This window comes from Ascaphus truei, chromosome 14 (assembly GCF_040206685.1).
Source record: "Ascaphus truei isolate aAscTru1 chromosome 14, aAscTru1.hap1, whole genome shotgun sequence".
Taxonomy (NCBI): Eukaryota; Metazoa; Chordata; class Amphibia; order Anura; family Ascaphidae; genus Ascaphus; species Ascaphus truei.
The window spans coordinates 55,991,054-56,006,683 of NC_134496.1; the positions used below are offsets into that span (position 1 = coordinate 55,991,054).

The 15,630-nt window shown below is 44.1% G+C and overlaps 1 protein-coding gene across 1 annotated transcript in view; it reads right to left on the reverse strand.

Moving 5' to 3' along the window:
• The window catches only part of LOC142466200 (putative cation-transporting ATPase 13A5), a 67,117-nt gene continuing 51,487 nt past the window's right edge, over window positions 1-15,630 (reverse strand). Inside the window, exons 27-30 of the mRNA XM_075571080.1 lie at window positions 9,787-9,956; window positions 7,321-7,409; window positions 5,634-5,714; window positions 1-1,763 (exon numbers count right to left, since the gene is read on the reverse strand). Coding sequence (XP_075427195.1) covers window positions 1,500-1,763; window positions 5,634-5,714; window positions 7,321-7,409; window positions 9,787-9,956 — 604 coding nt within the window. The 3' untranslated portion in view covers window positions 1-1,499. The remainder of the gene's footprint in view (window positions 1,764-5,633; window positions 5,715-7,320; window positions 7,410-9,786; window positions 9,957-15,630) is intronic.

Consider the following 15,630-nt stretch of genomic DNA (forward strand, 5'->3'; position numbering starts at 1 on the left):
TTTGATATCATTTCATTGTGGAGATATGCCGGTTTAATCAATTAAGTTCTGTATAAAGTATTGAATTGTTTTCTAGTTCAAGATTGAATGTCTTTTGTAGAAATTTGGGATATCTTTGTACACATTTACAAATTAATTTGTGAGAAAAGTTTCCCATAAATCAGCAAAAGCCAATGTGCTACTGTATGTGTTTGACAACGCTCCCAACATTTTGTTTGGGAGGTACACAAGTTTCTCTATTCTGTTGGCATCATCCGAAAGTGCAACGCATGTTTGTACTGTATGAGTAAATACGGAAAAGACAAAGTAAGCTTTTGTTGCTTGAAAGTTAAAGTTTCAAGTCATTGGCTTCTCAGAAGTAGAAACGTGCTGCATTATGTATCAGGGAAGTACAGTATGTGATTAAGATGATAGTAGAAAACTTGTAAAGAAGAAAAACCCTAGTAAAAAATAATCTTTATATAAACAATATTTTTTTAATTAAGCGGTTCAAACAAGAAAATGAAAGAACATTTAATAGAATAACATATTTTCTATTCCATTCCATCACCACTCGCACACATACCAACTTAAACCAGGTGTGATCAAGGGTATTCCGCAAAGGTTACTAAGTGACAAGTTTCCAGGGCAATGTACACTGAAGCAAGTTGTTTTACTTGAAAATCTGGCCTGATGGAACCCTTGAGGATTGAACCTGAGCCCCCCCCCCCCCGACGTAGAACAATCTCCTGCATTAACCTCCATATATACCAACCAACGCAACTTCACTCCCCAGAGCACAAGACACCTAGGGAAACGAATGACTAAGGATACTGCAAACAACAATGGAAAACAGTCCAGTAGGTGACCCATAGTGTAGCATAATCCTGCTGCCACTTTTATAGGGCTTCTTTAGAAGGGTTTTCAAGTACACAGTACACCGAGTCCAATAGATGTGTATGTTTAATAAAATCTCAATTCATATAGTTAATTTAAAATGGAAAACTCCTTGTGTAATTAGTGCTCTAATGGAGCCAGGTTTTTGTACAATATGTTAATTGTCTTAAGAAATTATGAGATAAATCAATGCAACTAGTCATCATGCTACATTGCTACTGCAGCTTTACTTAAAGGGGCATTCCAAGCAATTCGTTTTTTTTAAAAATAAGTATGAAGCAGGGGGTCTCCGGAGCTGAACCACGGTCATTTCAGATCTGTGTGCCTGGTGTTTCCCGAGAAACTTACCTGCATACGTGCTGCCAATAATCCCTGAGTCTGATATCTCCTGCGGCACACTGGCCAACAGGAAGCCGCGGCGCATTACGTGGCAGCTTCTTATTGCCCCCATGCCGCGGGAGATTTAAACCTCCACATTTTTTTACCAAGCCGGGAAGGCTACTGGGGGCACCTTTGGAAGTAAGTATCTCAGGAAGCAGGGGGATCCTGGTGCTAAATTAACACGGTTCAGCTCTGGTGACCCCCCGCTTCCCACCAGCAATGGAATCCCACCTTGACTGTAATCATACCAAGACCTGTGCCGTTGTCTCTTCATGAAGAGCATCCTTTTTGTGTTGCGTTGGGTTCCTGTAAGCTGGGTTAGTATATACAACCACCTTGCTGTCCATTACAGAGACAGGCTGGCTTGCATAGTCTGTTCGGTCTTGTGGAGGCCAGTCTGGGTCCTTCTCTAACGTTACTTGTAACTTCCTATACTGACTTTTCGATTGGTAGTTAAATATCCTCTTTATTAGTAACCAGAGTCTTCTGTTTTCAATTATTCCTTCCTATAACACAAAACAATCTTTTTTAGATAAGGTAAGTTATTGGATAAAAATCAATCATTTAGTATGCTTTGGATTTATGCTGCTTTGAAATAACCATACACAGTAGCGGATGTTGGTGCCTGCAGCTGCAATACATTGAGTAGTATTAACAGTGATTCTCATTAACGTTTGGTTCATGTCGCACAAATGCTGTGTCATTAACAGGGATCTGGCGACTAAATATTGTATCATTAGTTGTCAATTAATGGGGCCAACATACAAATCTTTGACCTAATTGGCAGAAGAGTATCTTTGTAACCTTGAAATCTTACATTTAATTACAAATAGTCTTTTTGTTGTCTGTTGTAGGTCAGTTTCCGATGAAGAAAAGATCTTCATGGTCTCAAAAACAAGAAATATTACATTATGATCTCATACAATCCCATAAAATGTATTTTACTCGTCCAAAACAAATGGTTTTCCAGAACTAGTATGGCAGTGATAACAAATAGTAGCATTTGCATTCACCAGTTTGTGGTTTAGCAACGCCACCAGGTTCTATGGCCCTGCGCCCTTACCGCTGAGCGCATGCTATAACATCATACCTGGTTGGATCAGCACTCGGTAACAGAAAAATACACTGACATTTTCCTTTTGGTTTCTTCTTTAATGTGCGGAAAAATACAAAAATCCTGAGGGATTCGTCTGCAGCAGACGCGGTTACCCGGCACAATGAGTAACGTTTCAAGGCCGCCTGGCGCCCGGCGAATACCAAAAGGAAATCGTGAGTGTATTTTTCTCTATTCTTTATTCTTTTTTATCTGATACTAATCCAACCAGGTATTAAAATTTGGCAAAAGAACAAAAAAGGGGAAACTTGGGCGCTCCCTACTTGTTATGGCGTGTAATAATGTAACGCCTCTGTAGTAGTGTATAACCAAAAAAGGGGAAGTGTATATTAGCCCTTGTAGTTTTTCTACAGCTGGAGCAGTGAGAAGATGAAGCCCGGAGTCTTCTTATAGCGGCAATAGAGATGGTGTAGTGGTCAGCGCAAGGTGTTGGACTCAGAATTTGAGAGAAAGTGAAATACACAAAATCAATGTATTAGATAGACATATGCATTCAATAAATAAACATATATATTAACAATTTATGTATTAAAAGATATATATTCATGTATTAAAAAATATATATAATATATGTATTAAAGCTAAAGGGAAGGGGAGGGGTAGGAACAGGGGAGGAGGAGGAGTGGGGGGCGGATGTGAGACTGTTCTCTCAGAGAAGAATGAATGGGATATTATATAAGTCCTCTATATAGAGGAGAAAAAACTCACACGGCCTTGTGTGAGCCCCCTCCCTCAGAGAGTGTTTTCAAACTGTAGGGAATCAGTCTCGTCTTTCTTTCTACTCCCAATGGGGGCGATGTGTGAATGGCTCCTCTCCCAGGTGCCCAAATTCCAAGAAATGGGCAAAGCCTTCTCCTATCACCCGGGGCAGAAGGGGACGGGACACCGCGCGGTCATTCTTCTCTGAGAGAACAGTCTCACATCAGGCCGTGTGAGTCATTGAAACAAAAGTTTATTGTTTCTTTATTATATTTAACAATACCATCATCCGCCCCCCACTCCTCCTCCTCCCCTGTTCCTACCCCTCCCCTTCCCTTTAGCTTTAATACATATATTATATATTTTTTTTAATACATGAATATATATCTTTTAATACATAAATTGTTAATATATATGTTTATTTATTGAATGCATATGTCTATCTAATACATTGATTTTGTGTATTTCACTTTCTCTCAAATTCTGAGTCCAACACCTTGCGCTGACCACTACACCATCTCTATTAAAATTTGGCAGAAATATCAATATTGATTGAAATTACAATGTAATACGATGAGATGGAGCTTAGGTTTCCTTGTTACGCTGCATGGCCTAATACACAATATTAAAGTGAAGCAGGTGTAATTACCTGCATAACCTGCCAAGCAATGTGTATAGAATAATTACCTTTCAATGCTACATGTGCTGTACCTTACGATGACCTCAGGTATTCATAGTAATAGACTACAATCACTGAGCTTGCTGTATTACAATATCATGAATAGACTTTCTTTGATTTTGCCTCACTTAGAGAGACACATTTTTGGCAGAAAACTTCATATTAATACATACGTGTCTGCTCTTTCCTACTGCTTTAATCAACGCATTCAATTCATTGTCTTCTAAAGAGACATATTGGATACATAAGTTAGATACTATGTCCCCTAAGGGGTTAAATGAGGATGTGGATATTTGGGCACTTTATTGAATCTTTAGCTCACCACCCCTCTGTACCTAGGGGATGTATCATTTATCTCTGTATCTCTGTTTTCCTTTCTTTATCCTACGCTTTTTTCTAGTTACATCTTTTTATGCAAGTAATGATGGTGTCTATTTTAAGTCGACTAATATTGTGTTTCTTTTATTCCAGTATGTTTTTAATTTTTTATGCTAGGTTTTGTCTATATGTAAGTTTATATTAAATAGGTATTGTTTTTTTTTTTTTTTTTTTTTTTGTTAATAAAGTTGTTGTTTTAAAAGTAAACTACACATCTTCCCTATCACGCAGACCATTACCTATTATAGATGATTGGTCTATCCCTAATTGGTTGACCAATAAGGTATCTATATGAGGTATTTAAGACCTCTGGGTAATGGCCTAATTATTCCCTGAAGAAGTAGTTAATTCTACGAAACTAGTTGGATGTAACATTCTATTGCCTTATATCTGCTTACATTGGCCTTTGTCTATGTGTTGGCCTGTCCTGTTTTTATTTCATCCTGTGTGCTGTTTTGGACACTTGTGAGAGACTTTGTAAGACTGTTCAAACTTCCCTATTGAATCCACCACTGCTGTGAAGACAGCAGCAAGCTGCGCTTTAACCTCTGTGCAGAGGATACACCTGCCGAGGTACAGGAGCAGCTTCATATCGGCCAGGAAGCAGGAGCGATTTCACCGAGCCCCAGTACCAGCTGCTGAACCTGGCTGCATGAAGGGAAATCCCCTTGGGAGTGAAAAGACTGACGTCCTGCCCCAGAATCAACTGAGCTGCAGCAGCAGAGGGAAGCAAGCACCTGAATCTACAGCTAACAGCCGAGTGGTAAACAGTGTGATACACACTACATGCCTTTTACCAACCTTTTTTATGTACGCAGATATATTACCCCCTTTTTAATTCTATAATATATTGTTGAATTTGCTTCACTATTTGGCGTTGTGCGCTGTTTTCTTTTGTTTCCATTCTCTTAGTGTGTGTGGGGTGCTGAGCCACCCCTGCGTTTACAGCTGCAGACGCCATTATCCCCAACACGGTTATGTGGCACTTATTATTTAATGTTTAATTATCTCACTGTGGGAGTTGTGGTTTAATTTTTTATACATTTTTTATCACTAAATTGATGGTATAGTCACTGTACTGTATATATTTATACATTTAAACTTTATAGGTAGTTAGGTAGTAGCGCACAGTTTTGTTTTTTGTGTTTACATGTGCTGTACCTTACGATGACCTCAGGTATTCATAGTAATAGACTACAATCACTGAGCTTGCTGTATTACAATATCATGAATAGACTTTCTTTGATTTTGCCTCACTTAGAGAGACACATTTTTGGCAGAAAACTTCATATTAATACATACGTGTCTGCTCTTTCCTACTGCTTTAATCAACGCATTCAATGCCAGAACGTCCACCATATTTAGAAAAAAAATGACTGTCATTTTTCCCCAGGAGTTTCTCACGAGCTCATTGTGTGCTGGAATCAGATGAACATTACATTGACAACTTGGGATTTACAGTGGCAAAAAGAACATTATTATCCCCGAAATTTAAAATGGCATTACCTCTGCAGCATAGGAAACAATAAAAAGTACAAGAAGCATAATGAAAATGTAAATCCGCCAGTAATAAGGTGTGCACACAAGCTGAGGAGTGAAAGAAACATGCATTAGCAAATCACCGTTACTTTGTATACCAAAATTGGTGTAAAAGTGTAAACAAAGTGTGATCTTGCACAGAAAAGTAACAGGATTTAATGAGGATGTGCCTGAAACGTAGTAATGTATATAATTAATCACAAGGATGGGATTGGAATATAGATGTGTGTAATGTAATGATAAATGCATGTGATGTGTATTTGGGTTATCAACTATACAAATAAAGGGTTTCCACTGTTATATATGCAGACATTAACAATTGTAACAAGTTGTATGTTGCAGAAGCGTATAAATAGGGAATTAACCAGTGGTGGGATTCAGCCGAACCGGTTACTGGAATTTTTCAAGTTCGCGGAACCGGTGCAGTAACCGGCAGCAGAATCACATGTTTCAGAGCAGGACTGTAGGGGAGGTGCGCCATCTAGCTGTCTGAACCGGAACTCCTGGTGCCTGCAGCTAGAGCTCCTCACATCCTGCTCTGACTGAAGTGATTGCTCTGCCGCTGCATACCACCCCCCCCCCTCCCTCTGTGTGCAGGCAGGGAGGCATGGAGGAGGGGAGGGAGAGATATGGGGGAGGTTTGAGAGTGGCTGGGGGAGATGTGAGGGACTCACTGAGGGAGGTGTGAGGGACCCACTGGGGGAGGTGTGAGAGGGACCCACTGGGGGGACTGGGGGAGGTGTGAGAGGGGCTGGGGGAGATGTGAGAAGGGCTGGGGGGAGGTGTGAGAGGGACTGGGGGAGGTGTGAGGGGCTGGGCGAGATGTGAGAGGGGCTGGGCGAGATGTGAGAGGGGCTGGGCGAGATGTGAGAGGGGGAGGTGTGAGGGACTGGGGGAGATGTGAGAGGGACTGGGGGAGATGTGAGAGGGACTGGGGGAGATGTGAGAGGGGCTGGGGGGAGGTGTGAGGGGCTGGGAGAGATGTGAGAGGGGCTGGGCGAGATGTGAGAGGGGCTGGGCGAGATGTGAGAGGGGGAGGTGTGAGGGACTGGGGGAGATGTGAGGGGGACTGAGGGAGGTGTGAGGGGACTGGGGATATGTGAGGGGGCTGGGGGATGTGTAGGGGGGCTGAGGGAGATGTGAGAGGGACTGGGGGAGATGTGAGAGGGACTCTCTGCCCCCCCTGCCCTCCCTCTGCCTTCCCTGGTCTCCCTCTGCCCTCCCCCCGCTCTCTCTCCCCCCCTCCCCCGCTCTCTCTCCCCCCTCCCCGTCTCTCTCTCCCCCCTCCCCCGCTCTCTCTCCCCCCTCCCCCGCTCTCTCTCTCCCCCCTCCCCCGCTCTCTCTCTCCCCCCTCCCCCGCTCTCTCTCTCCCCCCTCCCCGTCTCTCTCTCTCCCCCCTCCCCGGCTCTCTCTCTCCCCCCTCCCCGGCTCTCTCTCCCCCCCTCCGGGCTCTCTCCCCCCCCCCCAGATCTCTCTCCCCCTCCTCCTGAGAGAGAACCTGTTGCTAAAAATGTTGAATCCCACCACTGGAATGAACCCAATCATTTGTCTGTAAGAGTTCACATTCTATCACATTATATGAAAGATAATTTTATCTGATGGCCAGTAACGTATCCCATGTGAATCCGTTCTGAGCGTGTATGTAATCACATACCTCCATAGCTGTGTACAGTCCTTCAATGTCAGCAAACAGGATAAATAAATACACCGCCACCTGTACAGTTATCACAAAGGAAAGCAAATCTGAAAAAAAGAAAGTTTCACATTGTTGTTTTGGAAAGAAAAACATTTCCTCCTGATATTCAATCCCGAGACCGATTTTATCTGGCTCCGAAAAGTGCTGGATTAAATAGCCAGGGCTGCTTTGCTAATTTTGGCAAAACACATTTTAGTGTGAACTTTTTGGTAAATCAGAATGGGCTAATTTCATATGATTCTCAAACTTGGGTACAAAAGTTGCACATCTCTAATTGTCTGCGACACTGAGGATGTTTAAATGTTCCTTTTGTATCATTCATGTACTGATAATATGCCAATAAAGCGAAAGTATTATATATAGTTTTATCATTTCTCTCATCATTCAAAATAACCAACAGCATAAGAATGAATCGTGCAGAATGTATAATACATTATGCGTTTGGGTTAGTAGTTCCTGCTGTGTTTTTAAGAACTGATATAAGCTTTTCCATACGTACATATAAAAAACAACGTCAAACATTTCATATCACTTTGTTCTCCTGCTGTGAGCCACTGATTCCTACAGTATGATGGCCCAAATCCACACAAGGTGCGAAGCTTTAGCATATATTTACTGGTTGCCAGGTGTCCAGTATTAAATCGGACTGTCCTATATTTGGACACTGGCCAGTAAAACATTAGAGGTAATACTGGACATGTATATATCTGATATTACATCTCTGGACATGTATGTGTATGCTGGTATTACCTCTCTGGACATGTATGTGTATGCCGGTATTACCTCTCTGGACATGTATGTGTGTGCCGGTATAACCTCTCTGGACATGTATGCGTGTGCCGGTATTACATCTCTGGACATGTATGTGTATGCTGGTATTACCTCTCTGGACATGTATGTGTATGCCGGTATTACATCTCTGGATATGTATGTGTATGCTGGTATTACCTCTCTGGACATGTATGTGTATGCCGGTATTACCTCTCTGGACATGTATGTGTATGCCGGTATTACCGCTCTGTACATGTATGTGTATGCCGGTATTACCTCTCTGGACATGTATGTGTATGCCGGTATTACATCTCTGGACATGTATGTGTATGCTGGTATTACCTCTCTGGACATGTATGTGTTTGCCGGTATTACCTCTCTGGACATGTATGTGTATGCCGGTATTACCTCTCTGGACATGTATGTGTATGCCGGTATTACCTCTCTGGACATGTATGTGTGTGCCGGTATTACCTCTCTGGACATGTATGTGTGTGCCGGTATTACCTCTCTGGACATGTATGTGTATGCCGGTATTACCTCTCTGGACATGTATGTGTATGCCGGTATTACCTCTCTGGACATCTATGTGTGTGCCGGTATTACCTCTCTGGACATGTATGTGTATGCCGGTATTACCTCTCTGGACATGTATGTGTGTGCCGGTATTACCTCTCTGGACATGTATGTGTATGCCGGTATTACCTCTCTGGACATGTATGTGTATGCCGGTATTACCTCTCTGGACATGTATGTGTGTGCCGGTATTACCTCTCTGGACATGTATGTGTATGCCGGTATTACCTCTCTGGACATGTATGTGTGTGCCGGTATTACCTCTCTGGACATGTATGTGTATGCCGGTATTACCTCTCTGGACATGTATGTGTATGCCGGTATTACCTCTCTGGACATGTATGTGTGTGCCGGTATTACCTCTCTGGACATGTATGTGTATGCCGGTATTACCTCTCTGGACATGTATGTGTATGCCGGTATTACCTCTCTGGACATGTATGTGTGTGCCGGTATTACCTCTCTGGACATGTATGTGTATGCTGGTATTACCTCTCTGGACATGTATGTGTATGCCGGTATTACCTCTCTGGACATAGTGACCTGACTGCATGGGGGGCCGTAGGATTTCCCTGAGCAGGGAGAGAGCGGGGCTGTTGCTAGGGGGCTAGGCAGCTTCCTCCATATTGATTGGTTGTTGCTGGCTAATATAGCCAGCTGCCTGGGAACCCTAATTTACTCCCATACATCTCAATTGCAGATTGGAGAAGATGCAAGCTAAGTCTGGAGGTTATCACGGCAGCCGCAGCAGCTATTCTCTAACAGCTGAAAAAACACTTTCAAAAAGAGCAAGACATGCTCAGCTGGCAAGAAACTAACATTACACGAGTTAAACTCTTGTATTTAAATGTCCATAAAATTCCCATGTACAATGCTATAATTGTGATGCGCTTTGAGTCCCATCAGGGGAAAAGCACATTATGAAATAAGTTATTATTTTTATTAAATGAGATTCTCTGAATCGTGAATAAATGCATACGTTAGTAAACCATGAATGAGACATTTTGTCCGCATATCACAAATAATATCCCCTACGCATTTCCATGATCTCAAATAAAATGATATAATGTTGCTTACAGTTCGTATATAGACGTTTCCTGAAGGGCCTTCCTTTGGAGAACACAAATTCTACTACAATTAGGTTCATTCCCGTTACAGGCCACATTGTAGTGGTTAAATAGTTTTCTGAGTACTTGGGTACGATCAGAGTGACATTTCCCGTGCTCTCATTCGCTGGAAGACAAGCGCTGCAGAATAGAAAGAAATAGAAAACTGTAGGTGCATATTTAGGCAACAATAGTATAATATAATACATTCCTTCTGAAAGAAAGATAGTTATTTACAGGACGTGTGTGAAACTGCTGATATTCAATCAAACTTTCCAAAGAGTTGGAAAAACCTGCGACTTCTTAACATTCATCGAACATGCAATTCTCAGAGACTTTTAGCGTTTAAGTGAAACTGGTTAAGAACTTTAGGATCAAAGCAAATTTTCCGCCGAACCGAGGAGGGTGAAATGTGCAAATATTGCACATCTGTACATATCAGTATAATTTATAGAACAAAAGAAGAACATAATCACAACACTCATAACTGTGTGTGCTATCACAACTCAGAATAACACATTACTGTGCAGAGATATAGGAGTGTGGATAACTCCGGCTCAGCACTAATATAATATAGGAGTGTGGATAACTCCGGCTCAGCACTAATATAACGCAGGAGTGTGGATAACTCCGGCTCAGCACTAGTATAACGCAGGAGTGTGGATAACTCCAGCTCAGCACTAGTATAACGCAGGAGTGTGGATAACTCCGGCTCAGCACTAGTATTACACAGGCGTGTGGATAACTCCGGCTCAGCACTAGTATAACACAGGAGTGTGGATAACTCCGGCTCAGCACTAGTATAACACAGGCGTGTGGATAACTCCGGCTCAGCACTAATATTACACAGGAGTGTGGATAACTCCGGCTCAGCACTAGTATAACACAGGAGTGTGGATAACTCCGGCTCAGCACTAGTATAACACAGGAGTGTGGATAACTCCGGCTCAGCACTAGTATAACACAGGAGTGTGGATAACTCCGGCTCAGCACTAGTATAACACAGGAGTGTGGATAACTCCGGCTCAGCACTAGTATAACGCAGGAGTGTGGATAACTCCAGCTCAGCACTAGTATAACACAGGAGTGTGGATAACTCCAGCTCAGCGCTAGTATAACGCAGGAGTGTGGATAACTCCGGCTCAGCACTAGTATTACACAGGCGTGTGGATAACTCCGGCTCAGCACTAGTATAACACAGGAGTGTGGATAACTCCGGCTCAGCACTAGTATAACACAGGAGTGTGGATAACTCCGGCTCAGCACTAATATTACACAGGAGTGTGGATAACTCCGGCTCAGCACTAGTATAACACAGGAGTGTGGATAACTCCGGCTCAGCACTAGTATAACACAGGAGTGTGGATAACTCCGGCTCAGCACTAGTATAACACAGGAGTGTGGATAACTCAGGCTCAGCACTAGTATAACACAGGAGTGTGGATAACTCCAGCTCAGCACTAGTATAACAGGAGTGTGGATAACTCCGGCTCAGCACTAGTATAACACAGGAGTGTGGATAACTCCGGCTCAGCACTAGTATAACACAGGAGTGTGGATAACTCCGGCTCAGCACTAGTATAACACAGGAGTGTGGATAACTCCGGCTCAGCACTAGTATAACGCAGGAGTGTGGATAATTCCGGCTCAGCACTAGTATAACAGGAGTGTGGATAACTCCGGCTCAGCACTAGTATAACGCAGGAGTGTGGATAACTCCGGCTCAGCACTAGTATAACGCAGGAGTGTGGATAACTCCGGCTCAGCACTAGTATAACACAGGAGTGTGGATAATTCCGGCTCAGCACTAGTATAACAGGAGTGTGGATAACTCCGGCTCAACACTAGTATAACACAGGAGTGTGGATAACTCCAGCTCAGCACTAGTATAACAGGAGTGTGGATAACTCCGGCTCAGCACTAGTATAACGCAGGAGTGTGGATAACTCCAGCTCAGCACTAGTATAACACAGGAGTGTGGATAACTCCGGCTCAGCACTAATATAACACAGGAGTGTGGATAACTCCGGCTCAGCACTAGTATAACACAGGAGTGTGGATAACTCCGGCTCAGCACTAGTATAACACAGGAGTGTGGATAACTCCAGCTCAGCACTAGTATAACACAGGAGTGTGGATAACTCCGGCTCAGCACTAGTATAACAGGAGTGTGGATAACTCCGGCTCAGCACTAGTATAACAGGAGTGTGGATAACTCCGGCTCAGCACTAGTATAACACAGGAGTGTGGATAACTCCGGCTCAGCACTAGTATAACACAGGAGTGTGGATAATCCCGGCTCAGCACTAGTATAACACAGGAGTGTGGATAACTCCGGCTCAGCACTAGTATAACACAGGAGTGTGGATAACTCCGGCTCAGCACTAGTATAACACAGGAGTGTGGATAACTCCAGCTCAGCACTAGTATAACACAGGAGTGTGGATAACTCCAGCTCAGCACTAGTATAACACAGGAGTGTGGATAACTCCGGCTCAGCACTAGTATAACACAGGAGTGTGGATAATCCCGGCTCAGCACTAGTATAACACAGGAGTGTGGATAACTCCGGCTCAGCACTAGTATAACACAGGAGTGTGGATAACTCCGGCTCAGCACTAGTATAACACAGGAGTGTGGATAACTCCAGCTCAGCACTAGTATAACACAGGAGTGTGGATAACTCCGGCTCAGCACTAGTATAACACAGGAGTGTGGATAATCCCGGCTCAGCACTAGTATAACACAGGAGTGTGGATAATCCCGGCTCAGCACTAGTATAACACAGGAGTGTGGATAACTCCGGCTCAGCACTGGTATAACACAGGAGTGTGGATAACTCCGGCTCAGCACTAGTATAACACAGGAGTCTGGATAACTCCGGCTCAGCACTAGTATAACACAGGAGTGTGGATAACTCCGGTTCAGCACTAGTATAACGCAGGAGTGTGGATAATTCCGGCTCAGCATTAGTATAACACAGGAGTGTGGATAACTCCGGCTGAGCACTAGTATAACACAGGAGTGTGGATAACTCCGGCTCAGCACTAGTATAACGCAGGAGTCTGGATAACTCCGGCTCAGCACTAGTATAACACAGGAGTGTGGATAACTCTGGCTCAGCACTAGTATAACACAGGAGTGTGGATAACTCCAGCTCAGCACTAGTATAACACAGGAGTGTTGATAACTCCAGCTCAGCACTAGTATAACACAGGAGTGTGGATAACTCCGGCTCAGCACTAGTATAACACAGGAGTGTGGATAACTCCGGCTCAGCACTAGTATAACACAGGAGTGTGGATAATTCCGGCTCAGCACTAGTATAACACAGGAGTGTGGATAACTCCGGCTCAGCACTAGTATAACACAGGAGTGTGGATAACTCCGGCTCAGCACTAATATAACACAGGAGTGTGGATAACTCCGGCTCAGCACTAGTATAACACAGGAGTGTGGATAACTCCGGCTCAGCACTAGTATAACACAGGAGTGTGGATAACTTCGGCTGAGCACTAGTATAACACAGGAGTGTGGATAACTCCGGCTCAGCACTAGTATAACACAGGAGTGTGGATAACTCAGGCTCAGCACTAGTATAACACAGGAGTGTGGATAACTCCAGCTCAGCACTAGTATAACACACGAGTGTGGATAACTCCAGCTCAGCACTAGTATAACACAGGAGTGTGGATAACTCCGGCTCAGCACTAGTATAACGCAGGAGTGTGGATAACTCCGGCTCAGCACTAGTATAACACAGGAGTGTGGATAACTCTGGCTCAGCACTAGTATAACACAGGAGTGTGGATAACTCCGGCTCAGCACTAATATAACACAGGAGTGTGGATAACTCCGGCTCAGCACTAGTATAACACAGGAGTGTGGATAACTCCGGCTCAGCACTAGTATAACACAGGAGTGTGGATAACTACGGCTCAGCACTAGTATAACACAGGAGTGTGGATATCTCCGGCTCAGCACTAATATTACACAGGAGTGTGGATAACTCCGGATCAGCACTAGTATAACACAGGAGTGTGGATAACACCGGCTCAGCACTAGTATAACACAGGAGTGTGGATAACTTCGGCTCAGCACTAATATAACACAGGAGTGTGGATAACTCCGGCTCAGCACTAGTATAACACAGGAGTGTGGATAACTCCAGCTCAGCACTAATATAACACAGGAGTGTGGATAACTCCGGCTCAGCACTAATATAACACAGGAGTGTGGATAACTCCGGCTCAGCACTAATATAACACAGGAGTGTGGATAACTCCGGCTCAGCACTAGTATACCACAGGAGTGTGGATAACTCCGGCTCAGCACTAATATAACACAGGAGTGTGGATAACTCCGGCTCAGCACTAATATAACACAGGAGTGTGGATAACTCCGGCTCAGCACTAGTATAACACAGGAGTGTGGATAACTCAGGCTCAGCACTAGTATAACACAGGAGTGTGGATAACTCCAGCTCAGCACTAGTATAACACACGAGTGTGGATAACTCCAGCTCAGCACTGGTATAACACAGGAGTGTGGATAACTCCGGCTCAGCACTAGTATAACACAGGAGTGTGGATAACTCCGGCTCAGCACTAGTATAACACAGGAGTGTGGATAACTCCGGCTCAGCACTAGTATAACACAGGAGTGTGGATAACTCCGGCTCAGCACTAATATAACACAGGAGTGTGGATAACTACGGCTCAGCACTAGTATAACACAGGAGTGTGGATAACTCCGGCTCAGCACTAGTATAACACAGGAGTGTGGATAACTCCGGCTCAGCACTAGTATAACACAGGAGTGTGGATAACTCCGGCTCAGCACTAGTATAACACAGGAGTGTGGATAACTCCGGCTCAGCACTAATATAACACAGGAGTGTGGATAACTCCGGCTCAGCACTAGTATAACACAGGAGTGTGGATAACTCCGGCTCAGCACTAGTATAACACAGGAGTGTGGATAACTCCGGCTCAGCACTAATATAACACAGGAGTGTGGATAACTCCGGCTCAGCACTAGTATAACGCAGGAGTGCGGATAACTCCGGCTCAGCACTAGTATAACGCAGGAGTGCGGATAACTCCGGCTCAGCACTAGTATAACACAGGAGTGTGGATAACTTCGGCTCAGCACTAATATAACACAGGAGTGTGGATAACTCCGGCTCAGCACTAATATAACACAGGAGTGCGGATAACTCCGGCTCAGCACTAGTATAACACAGGAGTGTGGATAACTCCGGCTCAGCACTAGTATAACACAGGAGTGTGGATAACTCCGGCTCAGCACTAGTATAACACAGGAGTGTGGATAACTCCGGCTCAGCACTAGTATAACACAGGAGTGTGGATAACTCCGGCTCAGCACTAGTATAACACAGGAGTGTGGATAACTCCAGCTCAACACTAGTATAACACAGGAGTGTGGATAACTCCGGCTCAGCACTAGTATAACACAGGAGTGTGGATAACTCCAGCTCAGCACTAATATAACACAGGAGTGTGGATAACTCCGGCTCAGCACTATTATAACACAGGAGTGTGGATAACTTCGGCTCAGCACTAGTATAACACAGGAGTGTGGATAACTCCGGCTCAGCACTAGTATAACACAGGAGTGTGGATAACTCCGGCTCAGCACTAGTATAACACAGGAGTGTGGATAACTTCGGCTGAGCACTAGTATAACACAGGAGTGTGGATAACTCCGGCTCAGCACTAGTATAACACAGGAGTGTGGATAACTTCGGCTGAGCACTAGTATAACACAGGAGTGTGGATAACTCCGGCTCAGC